The 23,763-nt window shown below is 38.5% G+C and overlaps 1 protein-coding gene across 2 annotated transcripts in view; it reads left to right on the plus strand.

Annotated features, from left to right (window-relative positions):
- Positions 1 to 23,763, plus strand: part of RELN (reelin) — a 288,077-nt gene that overhangs the window by 153,576 nt on the left and 110,738 nt on the right. For both annotated transcript variants that reach the window (XM_084506953.1, XM_084506952.1), the window contains exons 9-11: positions 4,559 to 4,655; positions 7,859 to 8,099; positions 23,287 to 23,432. In XM_084506953.1, the coding sequence (XP_084363079.1) occupies positions 4,559 to 4,655; positions 7,859 to 8,099; positions 23,287 to 23,432 (484 nt within the window). The remainder of the gene's footprint in view (positions 1 to 4,558; positions 4,656 to 7,858; positions 8,100 to 23,286; positions 23,433 to 23,763) is intronic.

The following is a 23,763-nucleotide window of genomic DNA, read 5'->3' on the forward strand; positions in this document are numbered from 1 at the left end:
GTGTTGTTAACAAATCTTAGAGACTAACAACCACATGACTCGGATTTCTGCAGATCTGGCACAGTTGGAGGCAAAGCTGTAGTGAGTCTTGCATTAATTTTGCCTCCATTGTCAGCCTAGATACAAATACATCAGTACCTGGTTACAAATACCTGTTATGAAGTGCCTTCACAACATTTCTCCTTAAATACTATTAGTACTTCCACATACACAATGTTTTAAAACATGAGGTGCATAAAATATTCACTAAGAATGGCATCGAAAGAAACCAAAACAAGCTTAATGAGTCTTCTAGAGGGGGGAAAAAAAAAAGAAAAAAAAAAGACATGACCATCTCATTAGGACATAAGTGCACCTTGCTATGTTACAAATCCTTCAGAACAAGTAGCAAAACAATTAAGAAGCATGGTTTTCCTTCCCTTTTCTATTCTTTGCTCTTTGGTTTAGGTAGAATTAGTAAAGCAGCAGGAAGGAGTTACTCAGCATTCACAGACTGCCAGTCAAAATCATCCTGTATGAGAGTTTTTGTCTGGATTCAACTTTGAGCAAATTTTATTTTATTCAGCTTTGCCTTGGGGCAAAATCCAAGCATGTGAAGTGTGGACCAAATAAATTAGTGTTTCAGAATATTCAATATATGAAGATAGCTGGGTTTTATAACAGAAGCTGTTTTACTATTCATAGTTTTCCATAGCAGACAAAAAATTATTGTCTGAGCTTCAAATATATCATTTGAAAAAATATCCATGAAGGTTGTCTCTTCTTGAGCATTTTTTCAAAATTTTTAGAAATCTGTGAACTTCAGCTAGCAGCCTATGAAAAAGAATAAAAACATTTCAAAGGAAGAATTTATCTTACTTCCTGCAACCCAAGGAACTGCTTGCATATACATACTGAATAATTTGCAAATACACATGCCTTAATTTTGAAAGCATATTGGTAACTTTTAGAAAGTTGTACTAACTGACAGTAACTATATCAGGGCATCAGATTTGCTGTGATGTATTTGGTTTAAGAAAAGAACAGCATTTTGTTCTAATGCAGTAATTTACTAATATAGAGTTCTTAATGGCAAACATTCTATATGTTTTCTTACCTGTTTTCATGGCTAATTCAAAACCTGGGCTTTCTTGGCTTGAAACAACCATATTCTAGGCTCATTCAAAAGGTTTTATGTCATCTTGTACATTTTTTTCTTTGGAAGATGGGCAGGTATGAAGATTTACAGTGTAACATCCTAACCACATGGCTCTGCTTAGAGCTGGCACAACATTTATTACCATCTCTAGAAGCAGTGTGAAGGACACCTCTCCTGGGGGAATTTGCCTTCAGCTTCTGCTCTGTTACTACTTGAATTCTGATCATCTATTTCCTCACAAAATCAGAGGATGGCTTTGTTAGTCAAGGCAGAGGCAAACATCCGAACTGCAGATTTCCACAAAATATTTTAAATAATTCTAGTTTCAGATTACCAATATAATAGTAATATGGTGTAATAGGAATAGCATTAAGTAATAACAATATTGAAAAAAATATTGAGAATACTGACACATTGAAAATTATATTGAAAGACACTGGCTTTCAATAACATCTCAATAAATCTAGTTCTGGAGAACAGTTTTATGTTCACCTTTCTCCCTGTTCTTGGGAAGAAACTATTAATATAATCTAGGAAGAATATTGGTTTTTCAAAAGAAGCAAACACCAGATCCTTGTACTTCTTGTATATTTAAAAAAATATATATTTTTTTAAATGTTCTAATGGCAAAGAATAATGCCTAAATCATGCTGGCATTTTTTCAGATGGGTGATTGTTTTTTTTTTAATTATTATTATTTTATTGTCCATTAAAGTTTTGCAGAATTAGATACTTAAATGATAAATATTTTGCTACCTTTTGATTTTGAGTGAAGAATATACATTTTTTTAAAAAAAGGACTTTAAACACTGATAAGAACGCATTTGTCATCACAGTCAGTAACTGCTGCTTACTTCGACCTTGATGACATTTGCAAACCAATTTTAGTCTTAATAAAACAGGTCCCAATAAAATAATAATAGAAACCAGCACTTGTCTCCCCTCTTTTCTTTCTGTCTCCACTGCTCTCTTTCCAATAACACAAGAGAAACACCGCATCTGCCTTGTGAAGCCCTTTTTCACTGGTTCTTTTTCTTACAAGAAATGATTTATCTTTGTTGCATAGTCTGATGGAGATTTAAGAGATGACATCCTTCATATATTGTACTGACTGGAAATGCTTGGGTTTTTATTGTCTTTATGGTATAGTCAGCAAATGTGGCCTTCTCCACCTTTTTGGCAGGACATTGTGACTTGGCTTTGTTTAGGAGTACCATACCAAGAGTTGATGGAAACAATAACTGAAATGGCACATTATTAACAGGTTATTTTTCCTGTTTATGCTCCTTTAGTTTTTGTATGACAGAAAAGTCAGTATGTTGCTGCTTTGCCTCACAGCCTCTTGTCAGCCAAAGTGGTTAAACCAGCTGAAGTTCATTGGTTTTGAACCAAATTCCCCTGTAATAAAATAAATGAGTGTGATTAAAGTTTGGAACTCCTAAAAACCACAAGTAGGAGCTGACAGCAGATGCCACTCAGCGAAGTAGACCATCTCAGCAGATGGGCAAATATGAAATACAAAGGCTTTTTCTGACATCATTTGGTTTTAATATGAGAGAAATAAAGTACCTTGTCAGTAAATTATACCCAGAGAGTTGCTTTGTAGTCATTTTGGGTACATGTTTGGTAATTCAAAGTCCTGCTGCTTTTGCAATATTAATTATTCTGTGCCTCGTTACAGCAGAGTACGTATCAAAGCAGCTGAACTTACCCCCACACAGCTGTAAAGAGTGGATACGGAAGGATCTGCTTCTATATTTACAGTTTAAGACAAGAAAAAGATACAAGAAATTAACTTTGTGGGTCATTTCCAGGATGTTAGTTAGTGCATCAGTCAAAATTACAGAGATAGGATTTCATCCCATCTTTTGGGCGTTTTCCCCTCTGTTTGTGGTGTATTCTGCAGAGCAGAAAAAACAGTTGTGTGGCTGCTGTCGAGCCGAGAGCTGTGAATGGGAGCTGCCTCGGGGGAGCGGGGGCTGCAGGCAGTGTACATCATGACATATGTTCCTATTCAAATGTGTAGGCTGGTCCCTTGTACAAGCGGTCAACGCCTTTTTAATCAGGCCATTGATTTCATTACAACAATAAGTAGCCCAAGCTGCAAAATTTTATGTTCAGCAATTTCCACATTTGTATATATAAATAGAAATGTGTGTATGTTTCTATTTCATATAATTTATATTTAATTTTTTATAAAATATATTATCTATACATTATATTTTTAATGTGTATTTATATACCCATATAAGCATGATTTTCATTGCAACTGAACATATCTGAAGCACACAGAAACATAACACGCTACTCATACCACACATAATACATACCCCTACTGTAAGGGAAGCTGTGGTACTCACTCAGCAGTATCCTGATGCAATCAGAGATGCTGTTTAATTGAGAAGCTTTTTTTAAATATGGAGGTAGCTGCTATCTGCTGATCTTTGAGTCTCACATTTCAGCCTGTCTATCAAGTAGAAATGTTGATCTTTGGAACGTGCATTTGGATTTATCTGTTTCATTGGGTGTTAAATTTTCTGAGAGGGATGAATTACTTGATGTTTGAGAACAAAAATAGTATTTTTAGTGTATTTAATTATCACTCAGTTTGTTTATCACATTTGGGAGGTCAAATTTTTCAATCCCAGTTTTTATTATTTTGACTGTCCCCTTTATTAATTGTTAAGCTTATGCTTTGTGACAACACCCAGAGGCACCCTTTTACAAATCAAAAGTAAATATATTACCCTACCTTGCAGGGGTGCCATAAGACTTAATTAGTTCATTTTTGTAAAGTGTTCTGAGATTCCCAGATCAACATCCAATGTTTATTATTAATTATAGGCTCTAGTGAGTATATGGGATGATATCTTCATTTAATTCTCTTTGGGCATCCTTAAAGTAACTAATTTTGTAATGTCTTTGTTCTTTTAAATTCCTAGAGCATATTCAGTTCAAGTAATCCTGTATATATTTTCCTATCATTTACAGTATTTTTATTTCTGTTTATTTTTTTTCCTATGTAATAATATTAAAACACTCTTTTACTGTTTTCCCTATAAATACTGCTCTGTGGATTATACTCTAATAACAAGGTTTTGTTTAAACATTATATGGTGTCTTTTTTCCCTGCAGTAGGGGGTGTTAAGCAATTTATTTGTCTTCCCTTGGGAAATTTGCAGAGATTACATGGCACTGCTGTGATTTATCATTTCTACTTTATTTCTGACTCATAAAGCATGCATTATTTCGTGTTTACCTGCAGCAACAGATCCCAGGAAATTTCATCATCAATCAAAGCACTTTAAAATTACAGAGAAGCGATGATGTGACAAAGGCACAGTCAGCAATGGTTGTTATTGGAGGATCATTTATTGCTTCAATGTGTCGTAACGCTTCTAATTTCATTGCTTTTCACAGGATCAGGTTCATGCCGCTTTAGCTACTCAGATCCCAGCATCACAGTGTCCTACAGTAAGAATAGTTCTGCGGATTGGACTCAGCTGGAAAAAATTAGGTTTGTTACAGCTTTTTAATCATTTTCATGCTTTCTGGCTGAGCAGGTGTTGTTTAAGCCTTGGTCTTTTAAAACTTTTTGATTGCTAGCTTTCTAGTTCTCACTTGTTTAGGCACATTAAAAGCTGAGGGCTGAAATTATGGCCACTAATGCTAATTGCAGAACTGCCATCGCTTTTGGCATAGAATCACAGAATCATAGAATGGTTTGGATTGTAAGGATCACTTACAACTGGGTGATCATTGAAGATCACCCAGTTCCAACACCCATGCTAGGGTCAGGGATGTCACCCAAAAAAACAGGTTGCCCAAAGCCCTATCCAACATGGCCTTGAATGCATCCAGGGATGGAGCATCCACAGCTTCTCTGGGCAACCTGTTCTAGTGCCTCACCACCCTCACAGTAAAGAATTTCAGTGTGTTTTGTATCAAGTATGGAAAGAATGTTAAATTGCCAAAACATTGTTAAATCAAAAGTTAGTGAACACAGTGACATCTTCAAGAGTGAAATGGAAGTCGATTAAAGTAAAATAAAATAAAATAAAATAAAATAAAATAAAATAAAATAAAATAAAATAAAATAAAATAAAATAAAATAAAATAAAATAAAATAAAATAAAATAAAGCACTTTATCATAGTCACAGAGACTTTTCTCAACTGGTGCTCTCCACCAAACACCAGGAAATAAGGCCTGTTTGTGCTCTCCTCATGATTGCTTCGTTCCAAACCAAAACCTTCACTGCTTTTGCATTTTTGCACTGCTTTTAATCTCAGAAAGAACAGTAATTTATAGTGTTGCAGGTTTCTGCTTTAGCAGGATAAAATGTTCCATAAAAATAGTTTATGGTTTTATGTGAACATTTGGCTTCCAATACACTTATAATAACCAGATCGTGGTGAAATATGCCTTGTTTTTTAGCAAACTGGTTTACACAAAAGCACAAAGGATTATGAATGAGAAGAATGTTTAAAATATTTTCTTGTGAAATATATACCTTTACATAGAGAATCAATAATGCAGATCACTCTACTTTCTTAGAAACATGTAATATTTTATTAATTAGTATTGAGAAAGGTATTTTGTGCAGTTGCATTTATATATAGTTATAAAAGTAAAACGGGAAAAGAAAAAACTTTATTTATATTTAGCATCCTCATTGTGTCTCAGTCTGCCTTCCTGTGCCACACAGGTGATCTGCCTGAGTCCATTTTCAGACAATTGAGACAATTTGCAGGGTAAAGAACTATTTAATTTCTGACAAGCAAGCAAAGGTCTGGCTGCAAGGCAGTGGGTTTCAGTAGTTTATGCTCCTGCTTCTTCTGGGTGTGATTATGACTTCTTTGAAAAAGATACGCGTTATGAACAATTTCAGTGAAACAAATGACAATAATTCTTATCTCACAAAAATATAAACTGAGACACGTACATCTTCACTGCAGCCAGTGGAGTTACCTCAAAGTAACCACAGACCATCTTTCCCCACATTGATACAAAATTATACACCTAGTTCATAAGATCAGTCCAGCTACCCTCATAGCTCTGCAACCAGGAAATTTAAGAGTTGTGATGGCACAAGCGTAAACCTTTGAAACCCAAAATATGTGAAGTTAATGAACATACAGTTTGATCTGTGTTGTTTTAATCATGACTGCAGGAACAGGCAGGAGAAAATAGGTCAATAGAGCAATGTCATGCAAAGCAGAGAGGAGGATGAATTATGAAAGGATGCTAATTTCTCCTGTGGTCTTGTATGAGTTACAGTATTTATGTGACTGTGCTTCAGTGGCTTTCTCTGCACTGCATGCAGCTCCAGGGAATGGGAGAACAGGGATGTGACGGGAGGGCAGGAAAGGCACCATGGTGGTATGCTGGTGTGTTGGTGCATGTCATGTTAGTGCAATTTCAGAGGGAGGGGAAGGATGTCTCTTGGACAAGGCAGGTGCTGGATGTGAACCATCCCCAGGGCTCAGGGAGAACTGAGGATAATGTTTCAGAGTGGCATTGCAGTGGAGGGCAAAAAACATAATGTTTTGTAAGTGCAAGGTAATTTGTTCTGGGTGTGAATATGGACCACACACAGTTTCTTTTCAGCATTTCATGCACTCTATTGATTTTTTTTTGACAAAGAGTAGTCCCTCAGTTTTGTCCTATGTGAACAAGTTCTTGGTGCCTTTTTTCCCTAAAAGTTCTGGATTAATTCTGAATTAAGGCACACAAATTAATAATCCACGGAGGCATCACCACCAGGGTAGAGGCAAGGTTGTGGATTTGACATGATGCAAACCCCAGCTTTGTACCTCCTCACAACCTGATGTAGCTGATTCCCTTGCTGGATGCAAAATAAAGTTAAAATAACAATTCTCAGCATCCTTTCCTTGCACACACAGAGCTTAGTCCTTTCACTGGCAGTGGCAAAGTAAAGACACCCACACAGTGCTCAGGATGACCTTCAGTCTTCACAGCTCTGAGGACAACTTTGGGAAGCAGAGCTCCAGGCCCTGGTCACTGCCAACAATCCAGGTCTGTCTCTCCTCCCCACATTTCCCACTCATGGAGGCAAGAGCAAGAGAGATGCCAACTGTGTTGTTTCTTGTGTATTGTTTTGGAAGCAGCATGCCAAAAGAAAGAAAACTTGTCCCTCCCCACCCACAGCCTGCCAGCAGGGGTGTGGGATCAGAAGGACAGGTTGGTCAGAGAAAATTCCCAGCTTTTCCTTCCAGTCAGTCTGTTCCATCCCACTTGGTGAGAGACTGTAACACCAGAAGCTGGGAGTTTCTTTTGGTGATAGCTTATGCAAAAATTATGTCTGGGGGAGATTTGCTTTCATAAAATGCTTCCTTCAAATTTCCTTTGGCCATACTTGCAAAATACCTGACAATGGCCAGTCACCTAGGAGCTGTGACCAGTATCAAGTATGAATGCTGCTGTGCTGTGTGCTCCTGCTCTCCAGGCTCTGCATTGATCTGTTCTTCACCATCCTAGCTTGAAAGTTCTTTGCAGCAGGGCTGCCTTTGTTTGGGCACTGCCAAGCACAGTGAGACTCTGCCTTGGGGCAGATATTTTTCTAATAGCCATAGAAGATCTAACAACATACAAGAGATGTCAGCATAACTGTGTCACACCTGGCAAATGAGTTAAATGAGGGAAAACTGTTCTTGGTCATGGCTTAAACTTGGTCTAATTCAATATCATTGTTTTTCAGTGCGCCTTCCAATGTCAGCACAATCATCCACATCTTGTACCTTCCTGAAGATGCTAAAGGGGAAAACATCCATTTTCAGTGGAAACAGGATTATGTTCATGCTGGTGAAGTGTATGAAGCCTGTTGGGCATTGGACAACATACTGATCATAAATGCTGCTCACAGAAAAGTTGTACTAGAAGATAATCTTGATCCTGTGGATACTGGCAACTGGCTTTTCTTTCCTGGGGCAACCGTGAAGGTCAGTTTGGTATTTTAATATTTTTAATGATATAATGATATTATTATTATTGTATGTAGAAGAAGACTGTAACATATAACCAAACTGCACATATAAGAATGTTTAGGCCATGCCATCTGTTTGCAGAACTAAGTTCTTTGTTGCTCTGTTTCTGCCTCTTCTGTGTCCCACTGGGGCTTTTTAAAACAATGCAACCTTTCTGCCACTACCAAAATAAGATGACAGTTTGCAACTACTGTCATGTCAAAGATCATACAACAGAAAATGGAAAACAGCTTCCTTTTAGCAAAATGGTTCGATGTTTTTGGAACAATTTCAAGTCTCTCAGTTAGATATTGTGAATCACAGAAGGGTTTGGATTGGAGGAGACTTTAAAAATCACCTAGTTCCAACCCCCTGCCATGGGCAGGGACACCTTCCACCAGACGAGGTTGCCCAAAGCCCCATCCAGCCTGGCCTTGAACACCTCCAGGGATGGGGCATCCACAGCTTCTCTGGGCAGCCTGTGCCAGGGCTTCACCACCCTCAGAGTAAAGAATTTCTTCCAAATATCTAATCTAAATCTGCCCTCTTTTAATTTTAAGCCATTCCCACTTCTCCTATCACTAATCCCCTAACAAAGAGTCCCTCCTCAGCTTTCCTGTAGGCCCCCTTTAGGTACTGGAAGGCCACTGAGAAGCCTCCTTGGAAGTTTCTCTTCTCCAGGCTGAACAACCCCAACTCATTCAGACTCTCTTCAGAGGAGAGGTGCTCCAGCCCTCTGATCATCCTCATGGCCTTCCTCTAGACTCATTCTAGTTCATCCATGTCCTTCTTCTGGGACCCTCTGAAGGCCCCAGAGCTGAACACAGGCTCCAGGTGGGGTCTCATGAGGGCAGAGTAGAGCGGGACAATCACTTCCCCCACCCTGCTGCCCACGTTTCTGTTGATGCAGCCCAGGACATGGTTGGCTTTCTGAGCTGCAAGCACACATTGCTGGTTCATGTTGAGCTTCTCATCCACCAGCACCCCCAGGGCCTTCTCCTCAGGGCTGCTCTCAATCCATTCTCCACCCAGACTGTGTTTGTGCTTGGGATTGCCCCCGCCCAGCTGCAGGACCTTGCCCTTGGCCTTGTTGAACCTCATGAGATAGCACAGGCCCACTTCTCAGGCCTGCCCAGGTCCCTCTGGGTGGCATCCCTTCCCTCCTGCATGTTGGATGCACCACACAGCTTGGTGTCATCGGCAGACTTGGTGGGGGTGCACTCGATCTCACTGCCCATGTCACCAACAAAGATGTTAAACAGATGTTCAGAGAGTTTAAATTCTACCAGTTTGATTAACTTGGTGTTTTTTTGGTACTGATGCTTGCTTCATCTTAAGCCACCATTAAAAGCTATGCTTTTCCCCATTTTCTGACTGTGAATATCACCTTTCTTGATCAGGTAGTGGCTGCTCCTTAAAAGTTTCTCTCTCTGTAAGAGCCTGCTATGATGCATGAGGTCTAGAAGGATCATACTTCCTTAGGAAAAAAAAAAACACTATGGGGACCTTTCTCTTTGGAAAAAGTTCCTTCAAATGCAGAGTTGTTTTAAATGTCAAAATCAATTGCATTCTTTTTTTTTTGTGTGTGTGTGTGTGTGTGTTTCCAGACAGACAGAACTTGAGCCGCAGATCACTTTCTGTTTTCTTTCTATTTTTCATTCAGAAAGAAAGGGTGGTTTTGTTGTCGCCATTCATTTATGAAGCTGATAATGGTTCTGACAATGCCACAGGAAACAGGTGTCACATTCTGAGGGCACTAAGCCATTGGTCATGGCCACAGCTTTTTTTCACAGATCCTGATATGAATGGCCTCAAGTTAATCTTTTCAGAACTAAATACTATCACTAATCTACTCATAGTACCTGTATACTGACTTTTTTACTTCAGTAAGACCATTTAAACTACAATGATGTTTTTATATGAAATTTTAGAACCAAATAATGTCCTGCATATTTAATAACAATTTTCTATGATCTTTTGACATCAGTCTTATCTCTGAATTTCAAAATCCATTCTACCCATGAGAAGGTATGAAAGCAAAGCAAGGATTAATGTGCCATAGGTGCAATTGTGTCTTCCCAGCAGACCAAGCCCAAGACCATTTGCTCCTTCTGAAACATGCACAAACATCATCTAAATGTTAGCAAGTAAACCTCTTTTTATTTGTTTTATTTTGATTTTTTTATTATATATATATATTTTTTTTTTATTTAAACTGAGCCAATTCAGTGTCAATACACAAGTGTTGTTACTTGAAAGGTGAGGGACTTGAATGCAGAGAACAGTTAGATATTCTAGACTGAAATCCCTTTCAAGCTCAAACCTTGTGTGGGATATGAATGAGGATTCACAAACCTGCCATTCCTCCGAGGTTGTCTTCTGTTCTAGAAATAACTGCATCTATCTGTTCCCAGATGACATTTGGCTATGTAGCCAATTGTACCATGTTAAGGCTACATGCAAGGCTGTGGTGTAGCCAGACTGGGTTAAGCCTGTGTGCAACACAGGGCTCTTATTCTCCTGGGGACCCTGTAGTTATTTCAAAAAATAGTGTATCTGGCTTGCTACCAGAACACTCCCATGCTCGGATTTCATTATTAATTTTTTTTGCTGCAGTTTTCCTCAAATTTTCAGGAAAATATTGCCAAATATAATATCAACAGATTTTGAAATGTGAATTTCATGTCATGTAAAAAATAAAAACCATAAATTATGTCAAGATTTACATCAGATTCAGTAGCATTATAGTGTCAATAATATTTTATTTTATTTTATTTTGATTTTCAGGATTAGAACATTATATAAAACAGCATATAAAACTTAGCAAGAATGTTTTCTTTCAAATTTTTAGGATAGCTCTAATCTCAGTTCATCACAAACATACTTTTTCATATAAATAGAAATTTTAGAGAAATTTAGAGAAATTTTGTACATTGTGCTAATGACATTACCCCACATTTTAAGCGTAACCCATGATTGCTAGAACCACATCAATCATGTGTGTTGCAAGCAGCATTTCACAGTAGCTAAATGACTTAACCAGTGCAAGATGATGCAGCAATAGGTGGGACGTCTTCACAGGATTCCCAGTATTGCTCTCAAGCTTCTCAAGTTAATGGAAACTGTGAGAAGGTTTTAGGAGATTTCTCTGCCATTGAAGGCATTGGCATTCAAAACAAAGTTAGAGAAACCCTGATAATGCCATAGGGATAGCTTGCATGGAACCTAATCTAGTTTGCTTTTTCCTGCAAGTCCTTTTGTTTCTTGAGTATATAAGATTTGCTTAATTATCCTGATTTTTGCTCAGAAATTATGTAAAGTAATTTTAAATTTCTGTTTATATTTTTATTATGGGATCAACAGATTTCATTACTATACTGTGTTACTATACTTGCTCATCTAAGTGTTTTCTAAATCAGTTCCTATACCTAGTCTTCTGCTATATGTTACTCTGTTTCACTCTGATGAGATCTTTCTCTGATATCCAAGCCTGTTTGTGCCATACAAGTTTAAATTCATCTCCTCCTGCCTTCTGTCAATTAGTATTTCAGATAAATTGTCCTTAAAATCTTTCTATAAGTTGATGTTAACTTCTTCACTCACTCCCTTCTATGCTTTTCTTTAGGGGTTTCCTTGACAATGTTAACAGTCACATGTCTGGATGTTATTTGTTGTTTAAATCAATTTTAACTGGTATATGCAAAACTGTGGGGCATCAGTTCCTTTCCAAAATTGTGCCATAAAGTAATTTCATAGGACCAAGGGAATGAAGTATTAAGGAAAAAAAAAAAATAGAAACACCAAAAAAGATTATTTCTAAATTTATCCCTTTTATTGGGGTTATTTTCTGTATTCATCCTCTCTTGCTCACCACCTTTCATCACAGAGAATGGTTGATACTTGCATATTTCTCAGGTGGAAGGACAGTGGTACCCTGTGGTGTATTGTAGCTCATCCAGCTGGCAGCCAGAACTGAAAGAAGAGGAAATCATACATACTTATTTCTGATAGAAAAAGGAGTAAAATAGTCTTTCTCCAGGTATTTACTTCTGGACTATCCCAGCAGGCATTGCTCAGGTGGTGGAGCAATGCGGAGGATGTGTTTCAGCTGGTTCTTTCCCAGTAGTTGCCCAGGAGGTGGCTTTGAGAATTGCTTGTTATATCTGGTACATGCTCATGTTGAATGCTTATCAAGTTACAAGGAAAGTATTTTATTTTTTTTTTCTGCAGGAATTCTACTTTGGTAGAACTTGAGATCTACTAAAATAAATAGTGAACACTGCAATTCTAGGAGCTCTGCTGGTAAAACTGCTCGAATTCATAGCAGCTTAGATTAATAAAGTAAAAAGGCATTCAAATGAACAAAAAATGATACCATGAAGGCTGTTATGTGTGTCCTGGGTTAGGTTCTGTGGCAAATTCAGTCACTGGAGAGGATGGCGCAAGCATTAATAGTAATTATTCACTGATGTGTTCACTTTGGTGGAATCAGACAGTGTCTCCTCAGTAAGTGCCTGTAGGAACTTGCTGTACCCAGCCTGGGAAGCGGTTTCTCCTCCTCTCCCAGTCTGCTTGAGCCTGGACCAGGAATTTTATTGTGTTTCTTGCTGCGCTCAGGAGCCGTTGTTACTCACATGGCTGATTGCAGACGCAGCTGGAACTGGCTACTGAGACAGGAAGCAAGCTGAGAGATAAGCCACTGAATTTGTGTGTTTCAGTTCCAAAGGAGATAGCAAAAGACAAGAAAGATGCTGTTTAGCAAGGCCAAGCAACCCTTAGGAGATTAATTGGATCCACTGGAACGTATTTATCTGAGTTGAACTGTAAGGAAGGGTGTTGAACAGGATAAATTCCTGACTGCATTTCAATATCTCCAGTGACAGCTCTGAGTGTGACTGTGGTGTTGCAATCAAGCATGGTTAGGATATTACACTGGTGGTTGAGGATGCTGAAACACATGAAGCAGTGCTGTGCTCTGAGTGCTGTTGAAGGTCTGAGGACCTCAACACTCCATAGCTAATCTGGGGAAAAGATGTAATCTTTTTTTTTCAGTAATGCTTCTTGAACAGAAGAACAGAAGAGTGATCTCATCTTTCAGTGGACTCTTCACGTGTCCTGTAGACCTGACCAGAAGTTACTGTTGTCTTTTGAAATACAGATTCTGCAAATTTTTATTTATTTATTTATTTATTTATTTCTGATTGTCCTTGTGTAAGTTTGGATGCACAAGCTCAAAAGTTGAGGTTGAGAAGGGAGCCAACCAAGTTCAAGTCTCTGCAGTGGTTTTGGTTACATAAGAATAACATTGAGACCAAAACATCTGTTTCTGGATTTTTTCCACATTTGAGGAAAAGCATTGTAGATAGCCACAGGCAATACAGTGGTGATGTATTTGGTCATGATGTGTTAACTAGTGACACTCACCACTTTTGAGAAGGGTCAAGGTACAGAATTGCTGTCTCAGTCAGTAGCTGCAGTTGCTCTTCTGCTGCTGGCTGAGGGTCCATCTGGTCATTTTACCAATTCTGGGACAACAGTAAAAAAAGAATGAGGAAAGAAACAGGTGAAAGACAGTGTCATCAGTCTCTGGTATTTCCTGAAACACTACTTATTTCCACCACACACAATATTAAAGTACTTCCTGTGAAGGCAAAACAGAAATTGTCTGTATGAGTTTCCCATTACTTTTGCTCCTATGTATTCACAGGATGGTATACATGTATGTATGTATAGATAGATTTTTTTTAGGACTGATGCAGTACCATCTCACAAATCTTTCTTCCACTTTACAGGGGGTGTAGGGACTAGTGGCAGAGCTATCAATTTGTTGTCCAAATAAAGGAGAAAAACAGTTTTATTAAAAGTAAATTCATCTTCTTTTTTTTTTCTATTTTTATTTTTTAATGTTCCTCAAGTGGATTTCAAGTGTGTTCTGAGATAATCTCCAAGTTAGCACAGTCCCTGTTTTGTTAATTGTGAAATAGCTGTGTGGCCTTGCTTTTCAATAGATTAGTACTATACAATCATGCCTACTTGTGATAACTAAGTAACAGGTCATTGTAATTCAGTTCATTTTAATCTCACAGAAACACAATCTAGTTTAGTGGAAGAGAAAACTGCCTAAGAAGAGAGTGGGAGAACTCAACACTCACTGAGAAAACATGTCTGTAAAACTCCACGACCTTTCACCACACCCTGAGCACATCGGGGCTATACACATCCTCAATCTGTTGAGTCCTTCCCGGACATGCGTTGTTGAGTGTGACTGAGCAGAGGAGACATATGGGCAGGACTAAGAGTTTGGCAAAAAGAAAGGCTGATTAAGCTATTCCACACCCCCAGTTCCAGAGCAGATTTCCAAATCTCTGAATACTCTGTTAATTAATAGGAATGGCATTGGATGGTCTTTCAAAACAAATATTCTAATATCCCATATATATCTTTGTTGGTTTTAATTGCTTGAGATGAATTTTTTTTTCTTTTTTTTTTTTTTTGGGGGGGGGGTGTTTAAAGTCATGTTAAAAAGGGGTTGAGGTACCCATTGTGTGAATCAGATGAAATATACTTGTTTGAAGAAGGAAAGGTGATTCTCTAGCTATGCCAGTGTGAAAATGGCAGATGGAAATTGCTGTGAGCCTATATTGGGCAAAGATACATGGACGTAGGTGCTCCTGAAAAGGCTACTTTGGTTTTGAGTAAGATATATCAAGGCAGATTTTGGTCTGTGGGCCAAACCCAGCTTTCTAGCCAGCTGCTTTGCCTCACAGGAGCCTTTATCCAGCACATCTTCCTGGGAAGAGATGAGCTGGCTTCCTGCTGCACCTCAGCTCAAAGCCTTTCGTCCTTCTCTGTGGGTGGAAGGAGGAGTGTGAGAGGGGAGGGGAGGCAACGACAGCAGAGCAGGGTGCACAAAACCTGTCAACCAGCTCCCTTTAACAAGAACGTGGGCCCTCTACCCATAAGACTGGATGTAGCCCACATGTGGAATTGTTCTTGCTTTTTTTTTTCTTTTTTTTTTTTTTTTTTTGTGTATGTGTGTGTGTAGTTTTTTGTTTGTTTGATTTTGTTGTTGTTTGACAATCGCACTTTTAATTAAAACAATGGTGCTTAGATACAAGGGCCTGGAGTTCATTGGAACTGGTAGGTTGTTGACGGTGGTGCTGTGTGTTGTTCAGGCAGCTGAGCATAGCTGTTGGGCAGCGATGCTGAGCCTGCACTTCTCTCCATGCCAGTTCCCTGTGGCTCGGAAGTGTGGTGGGGGTGGCAGGGAGCCAGGGTTAGAGCTGAGCTAGCGTCAAAACACCAGGGGTGTTTCCTGCCTCCTAGAAAGAAAGAATTTTGTCTTTGCAGGTCACTGTAAGATGCACATTAATAAAAGCAATGTAAATTGACCCATTAGATGCCAAAGAGTAGAAATGACTTTGGACTCTTTCTCTCTCTGATTGTACAGTGCTGTTGATACATGTCATTACTTTCAGAAAAACAGGTGAGGTTGTATCAAGCTCACTGCTGAGTCCTAGAAATATCAACAGTTCCCAATAATAAAAAGGAATATTTCAGTACAAACCAGTTAAATGACTCATTAAGGAAATCAGTCATCAACACAATGACCGATGTTGTACAAACATTATGAAGTGTCCCAGAAAGTTAAGAAACATATACCAGTCACTCATAAACAAGTAAATGTTTTGAGCACCAGCCTTTGGATAACAGTCTATAATCGGAAATGATGAGTGAAAGCACACTTTATAGACTGTTTGTTACTACATCACAGAACAAGTGTCATCCCATTGTTTTTTTTTGAAAAAGGAAGGTGCACTATAACCCTCTTTGCACCTGGCCTGCTTGCACAGCCAAGATTTTGGTTCTGTAGCCTATGTTAAATGGTCTAAAAACATAGCCTGTGGGAAAGATTAAAGCCTTGTTTATCTCATGGGAAACTTTTAATCACATTGTATTTTTTCCTTTGGTTGAAGAATGGACTTCAGGCCAGAAGCCTTAGTAGCCAAATCCACAGAATTTAGAATTTAGAATCTGTCTGAAGTTCTGCCATTTTACCTTCACTAGCTAAGAAACCATATACAGGGCATAATTTTATCAAGACTTCATCTATCCCAGTACCTGCTCTCATGCCAAAATCTAAAAACTTGAGAACCTGCATGACCCATTCCCAGAAAGACACAATATCTAATTTATGGCTCCATTGACAATGCTGCTTTAATTAATTTTCTTCATCTTATTTCTTGTTCCTCTGCTTCTCATATCTCATCTGTTTGCATTGCCTAGATTTTAATTAAAAAAACCTCTCCTCTCTGAGGAGCAATCTGAAGTGGCAAAAATAATCACTTAAAATATTACAGTCATTAAAAAGTTGGCTGCGGTCAAAGCCATGCATTTTCAATTTGCCGACAAACGATATTTTTGTTTCCTTTTAAACTGTGTTTTGTATTTGAATAGCATTCGCCAACCAGCCTGGCTATCGGAGATGCTCCTCCAGCTGGGTGGGCTGCGTGACAACTCCTTAATGGGGGAAATTGATGGCTCTCTGCTCGTGTAGAGGTGAAGGCATACTGGGCAGATTTCTTTCCATCTGCCACCAGCCCTTTGCAAGCTGGCACTGCCCAAATGCCCAACACATTCATTCCAATGCAAGAAATGTCGCCAAAAAATAAATTGTAAGGCTACAGCTGTCTGAAAGAATCATCGGGGCCATTAGGCCCAGGAGAGATAATATGAAGAGGTGCATCAGTGTTTGTCTCTGATAAAAGCCCAATTAAATGATGGTAAAGATGGCTGTAAGTACTTTGAAGGCACAGAGGTGAGCAACATTTTCGTGGGAACATGGGGACAAAGCTATGGAAGACTGTATGCAGTACCTCAGCCAAAAATCTGTTACAGCAAGGAGTTTCACACTGATGTTTCCTGTTGATGCTTCTCTGAAAGGCACAGTTGTATCATTCAGTTTCCCCCTGTTCTGCTCTCCAAGTAGAGAACTTCCATACCATAAAGCCAGGAGGTATTTTTTGATTCACAAGTTTGACTTGAACAACTGTGACAGAAGCTGGGTTTGATGAACTTCAGTGCTTCTGGTTACATTCCCAAGCTTTGTCTTTTGAGTTTCTAAAAATCTTCAGGGCTGTGTTCCCAGCTATGTCTCCTGCAAAATTTGCTTGTGCTAATTCACATGGCAGAGTGAACTGGAGATCTCCAGGGGTCTCCTCCAGCCAACAGGTCACACCGAGCACAGCAGATGTCTACTTCTGTGGAGCTCTCATGCAAGTCTTTAAAAACATGGAGATTTATCAGACATGCCAACATGATGTAGGATCCCAGATCTTACTCAGGTCCCTTAAACCATTTAGATGCTACTGAAAATTAGTCTATATTTATTCAAGAAAACATAGATCCAGTTGGAAAGCACCTGCTTCACCAAATCCAACTTCCCTACTTCTGCTGTCAGAAACCCAATAGTTTTCAGCAGTGCTAATTAAAACCCTTCTGTATCTCAGATGATCAACAGGCAAGCAACTGAGAGCAACTACCAAAACAGAATGAAAGCTGAAGGTAGAAGATGTAATATGTAAGGAGTACAGAGTAGGATAAAGAGTGTGAAATTCAGATTTTGACCCAAAGTTTGGGCTTGAAACCATGTGTCACTGTCTCCCATCTGTATCTTCAAATTACTAGCTAATGCACTCATACCATACAATGGAAAGTTCACCTTAATTAATCCAACTTGGTGGTTCTCATGGAAATGTTGACTAAGAACTGTATTCACAGACTGGAGATATTCATAGTTAATTTGATTATTTCATTTTAGTGGAATGCCTTCTCTATCTGGACTAATATTTGCTAGGCAAACTGATGGCAAAATCCATTCTGAAAGCAAATGTGTGTTCTTTTTCAGGCATGGCTGCTCCACACTGCTTTCCCATGGGGTACAGCATGGTACTGTATAATAAAACTGCTGTGGTATAAGGGATTGATTTAATAGATCAATTTACCTGCAGCAGAGCAAATCCTAAATGAAATCTGTTAACCTAGTATGGGAAAAAACATCAATTTCATCAGGAAAAAGTATTTCTTGTAGGAGTGGTATCACTGTAGCAGCGAGGAGCCCTGAGCAGGAAGTATACTACTGTTGCCTCTTCAGACACAAAACAAGAAGAAAGCCTGCATCCCAAGAAAAATCACCATCCATTTATAAAGGAAGAGATGAGCTGAGGCTGGGAAGATGGGGAAATTAAAAAAAAATGTGCAAGAAGGGAGAGTGCTTATCCTGGTAAGCAGTGCAGTCTTCAGTGGCAAGGTTTGTTGAGGAAAGTGCCTGAAGAAAATAACCTGGTGGGGAATTTGCCAGGAGAAATGAGCAGAATAGACAAGGGCACGCAAGTCTGGTCATCTCAACAGCAGGTATAGGGGCAGGTAACAACAGTCAAGGAAAAGTGAACCATAGGACAGTGCATATGAGAGACAGCAGAGGTAGGTGAGGATGAGCCACTGCAGGGCCTCTAAAGCAGTTAAGAAGCAGTGACACTGTAACTATCCAGCAATCAAACTTCAGAAACACAGAAAAATTCAAAGTGAATATTAGATTGAAAGCAAATCCAATCATGCTGAGCTATGGGAATGTATCCAGCCAATTCTCATTTTGTCCTATTCATGCTAAGCAATAGCTTAACAATTGCAGCTTGTGAATAATAGTAATGGTAATGCCAGATTAAATTAAACTGATTTTTTTTTTTTTCCTTTGGGATGACCACCATCCCTGAACAGATCTTGGCTTCTTTCCATTTGGCAACAGGCAGCTGTTGTTTATTTAGGAATACAACAGTTTACCTATGGCAGGCTTACAGTCCTGCTCTTGTTGCAAACAATAGGAAAATGTTGTGAAGTATGTACGTTCGGGTGTGTGCAAGTATTTTATGCTCTATTATGTAGGTGATTTGGGAGAAAACTTTGTTTAATGAAGGTTATCAGATTTGTCAAAGGGTTTATTCTCTAAATTAATTTTTCCTCACAAATTAGTTAACTTTGTGTTGTAATGTGTGCAAGGACACATGAAATGTTTCACATGCTTGTAATACCCCATTAAATACAAAATTAAACTCTGCTGTTCTACTGGACCTTCAACTGATGCTTCCATGGTAACAAGGAGAAAAATATCCCACAAGTTGCTGTCATTTGGCCTTTTTAGTTACAATGTTTTAGTCAGCAACATAATTTGTTCTTATCTTAAAAATCATTTAAATGTAAACAAAAATGAAAAAGAGAACAAATTGAATCTTAAACTCATGAGAGAAAACTCTACATCTGCATAAACAGATCTGCAGTGTCTCCAGTTTAAGAAGAACTTAATCCTGTTAGTTTCAAAAGAAAGTAAATGTTCATTCCAGATTTTTTATCACTTTAGAATGACAAGAAAATAGAGACCTGTAAAATTCAGTCCTTACAAACTGAAGAGCCTATAGACTACCACTGCAAGTGTAAAGTCTTTAATTTGGGAAAGAGGCAGCACAGAATGTAAATTGTACTTAAGTTCTTCATTTCTAAAGGCTTGGATTCAAATCCTGGGTTGAACCCAAGAGAAAATGAGTCTGATGGTTTTGATTCAGTCCCTAATCTGTTCAAGCCCTGTTGCAAAACCACAAAATAATCCAACACAGTCAGCAGCCTCTTGGATGTTGAACAAGACTGACAAGGTGGTTGGGGGTAAGGGACCAACTCTTATGGACCTTCCTTTGCCCCTGAAAGATCTGGCAGAGTGCTCTTTGAGGTTGTTCACCCCTCTGCAACCCACTGGATGAAAAAAAAAAAAAAAAAAAGCAGTAAAAGAAGCAACAGAGAGCAAGTGCTTGGAAAATGGGAAAGAAAATATGAAAGCAAGAAGCTAAGTGTGAAGAGGAGGCAGGGGGGATTATACAAGTCAGGCAGATTTGACAGGTGGAAGAGGATGAAATCACGAGCAGAGGAACCCCAGCTCAAGCACAGGGGGGCTGATCTGCTCCTGCTTCTCCCATAGGCAGGTCTCTCGGGTCCCAAATGGTGGTACTGGGGCTAAAAGAAAATGTCCCTATCTCAGAATTTTTAAAGCCATACCTGTGTTTTGAGCATCTTTTTACTCCCTTTGAAAGTATCTATTACTGTTTTTCATAGACACGTAGAATAATAAAAGCAGTTAAACCCCAGTTTGAACTTTTCTTCTGCAGAGCTGTTTCACATGAGATTCAAAGCTAACATAACCAGAGTTTGATTTGAGCCATATGTTGTGTGGTTCATTAACACATAAAGTAAGCATAAAATACATATTCATAGATATCATGTAGCTTCATATAAAACATAAAGGTAGTATTATAGAACTAATGAAATAAGTGATGTTTCCATATCCTTTTGATCTTTCATAAAACGTTGATATCACACCACTGTATAAATAATTACATATTTGCCCTTTTGCCAAGCTGCCTATTTGTTTATCTTGACAACCTAAATGGAAACCCTACCAGACATACTTCAGTAAATATTCTGTCAGGCAGCAGAAGGACATACATACATGAAATGATAGCAGGACTGTATCTGTTGCTGTATCTGTTTTTTGTATTTTAATAGGTGGCTTTCATCAGCAAGAGATTACTAATGACTTGCCACACTATCCAGTATACACTTATCTGTAACTTTGCACCTGAGAAATAAGTACGACTTATAAAGGATTTCCCAAAGCTTGTATGCAATTGTAATAGCTAGCTTGATAGGATCTATTTGTCTATTTGTTTATTAAGAGATGAAGGGTTAAATATAAATTTGAGTTATCAGAAGTTTTAGCCTGAATATTTATTTCTAGTGTATTTACTTGACTGCCTGCGGATAATAGGATTTTGGTGGTAGATTGATTGACAGATAAAGGCTATTTCATATCTGTTCAGCAAATGAAGAATATTCTGAAAACCAAGGAGGAAAATTATTCTTAGAATTATGATGTTAGCGCTACCTGTGAACATGAAGTATAAAATCAGAGAACAAAAGCCATTTCTCAGTCAGGTATAAATAACTGCATCATACACAGTTTTTCAAACAGAGGTAAAATATAAAACTGTTGAATTGATTTTTGCTAGTTATAAAATATTTTTATGTGTAATAAATTATTCTGCCTTTTCGGTGGCAGCAGCTGCATTTGTGGTGCATTGTGTGAACTTAGAGTAGGAAGAATTGTGACAAAATCTATATAATTTCTGGAATAACTTCTCAATATTGCAGAATCTTAGTATTGCTTTGACCTTTTTTTAGAAGAAAAACACTTTAGGAGAAATTTGTTTATTTTAGAAGATGAAACAGTCTTTACATTTTTATAGTATGTTATTTCTTTAAGTGTTCTTTAGTCAGAGTTAATGAACACGGAGCTGTTGTCATACAGGTGAAGACCAGAAAGTCTCTATACTAAAATCAGATTTCAAGTACACAGTTTTGTTTCCAATAAGGTGCAGACACCTCAGAAAATGAAGTTACATATTACATTCCTAAACATAAATTTAATTGCTAAGTTATAGGCAGCTATACCTGAAAATCATCAACAAAAGAATTTTAATTTTTTATTTTTTTTTTACATTGAAAAATGAAAGAAGAGGTATAAGCTATGACGTAATGTATTATTTCATACTTCACTCTTACAATCACATAGACAAAGCTGTACTGGGAAGGTTTTTATTTCTTGCCACATCCTTCTTTTTGTTAAAAATTTAAGTATTAAATTACTTGGCACTACCAAGTCTTTTTTAAATGCAGATGAGCTGATCATCACACTTTCCCTTGGCGAATTCTGAAAGGGTTCAGAGACAAGAGCAGACTGCATAGATGATACTGAAAAGGTCAATGCAATTTGGTATTCTTGTATCTCTTTTTCAGATGTCGAAATGTGGCAAGAATGGAGAATTATTCTAATTAGTCACTTTTTATTTCAGCTTTCACTTTAAATGTGGCCAAGATGTCCCAAAGAAGTGTTTGAGCTAATTATTACTTTTATCAGTATTTATTTTAATATGAACAACTTAACAAAGTACTGGGATCTCTGTGTAAAGGCCAGGTAGATCTTCAGCAGCTTCCAAGTATCTCTTTCAGCCACACAATTTTGGAGACTCTTACCATTTTATCAGATGTACAGCAGGACAAAAGTCTATCAAAGACAATCTGTATTGTAATCTATGTACAATATAACCAGTTTAAATGCTCTATATGGTTTTCAATTTGAAAGGAAAGAACCCAAGGAGGAGGTTGGAAAACTGGTGTTTTCTGCATTGGTATGGGGGTGATCTTGGTGGTTCCACCTCCAGTTCCCAGCCCTGCCACCCCCATAGCTGTCTCTGGGCCTGGCCACAGCCATGAGCAACCTTGCTCACCTCCCGCCTTGTCACCCCAACATGCTCTTCACTGGCAGCTTCTCCCAGGTGGCTGCACCTGGAACATTGTGGTGGTCAGAGCAGTTTGGGCAGATGTGGGGCTTCATTTCTTGCTGCTGAGGTGGTATATGCAGAAATGTAATATGAAAAGCAGACGTGTTGTGTTTCGGGGAAGCCTCAGCAGCCTGCAATTTATGTATTACAAGAACAATCTGCCTACCAAGTTATTTGCTATGCTATTTGCATTAAATTATAGCAAATAGCCTTTTCACTCATACGTGTCAAGGCTCAAGTTTGTTGTATGGAAGTGCAGAGTAATTTCACCTGCAAACACCTCCACTGGCAAAAATTCAGGCATGAAGTCTGACATGTGTTTCACAGCATGAAACTCTTATGCTGACAAAACATCCATAGCAATAGTGCTACTAAAGTTATTTGTACACACACTTGTGATTAGTGGTCCAAGGCAGACATAATGGCAATGCTTTAAAACAGAAATAAATACCCAAAGGTATAGTACATATCTTTTCTATACAAACATAGTTTCTCAATGGTCTGAAGTGCATTTGTTGGGAAGATTAGGATGCAATCACCATTGGGGGAGGCCAAGAAAGAGAAAAGATGGCAGTCGATTTTTTAATGTCTATTTCATTTCAGGCATTGGTGAGTTATTAGATAATGAGCAGCTTGCTCCAAGCTGTGGAGGTATGTGAGCAGGACGGCTGCCCTTGTCACCTGATGTAACATCACCTCCTGTGTGCTCCTTTTGTCTACAGCACAGCTGCCAGTCAGATGGAAACTCCATCTACTTCCATGGGACAGAAGGCAGCGAGTTTAATTTTGCCACAACCCGAGACGTGGACCTCTCCACAGAGGATGCACAGGAGCAGTGGGCAGAAGAGTTTGAGAGCCAGCCAAAAGGGTGAGTGCCTGGGCAGTACTGGAAGCATGTGTGCAGTTAGGAAACTGAGTAAATGGAGAATGGCATTTCATCTTTGCAGTTTATTTATGCAAAATTGTAGCTAGAATAAAAAGTGATACTGTAAATAACAGGTGGTTGTAGATGTTGGGAACAAACAAGTCAGGAAAGCTCAGGAGGAACAGTCTTCGCCATTCTGTCACCAACGTTTCTAATGAAGAAAGTTGTGCATGCAGATTATATACCAATTTCAAATAAACTCATGATGTTAATCTGTTTCTTTCATTCTATCACACCTGAGAGCTGCTAACTCATATCTGTAACAAGCAAAGTT

The sequence above is a fragment of the Aythya ferina genome (assembly GCF_964211825.1).
Source record: "Aythya ferina genome assembly, chromosome: 1".
NCBI classification, from domain to species: Eukaryota; Metazoa; Chordata; class Aves; order Anseriformes; family Anatidae; genus Aythya; species Aythya ferina.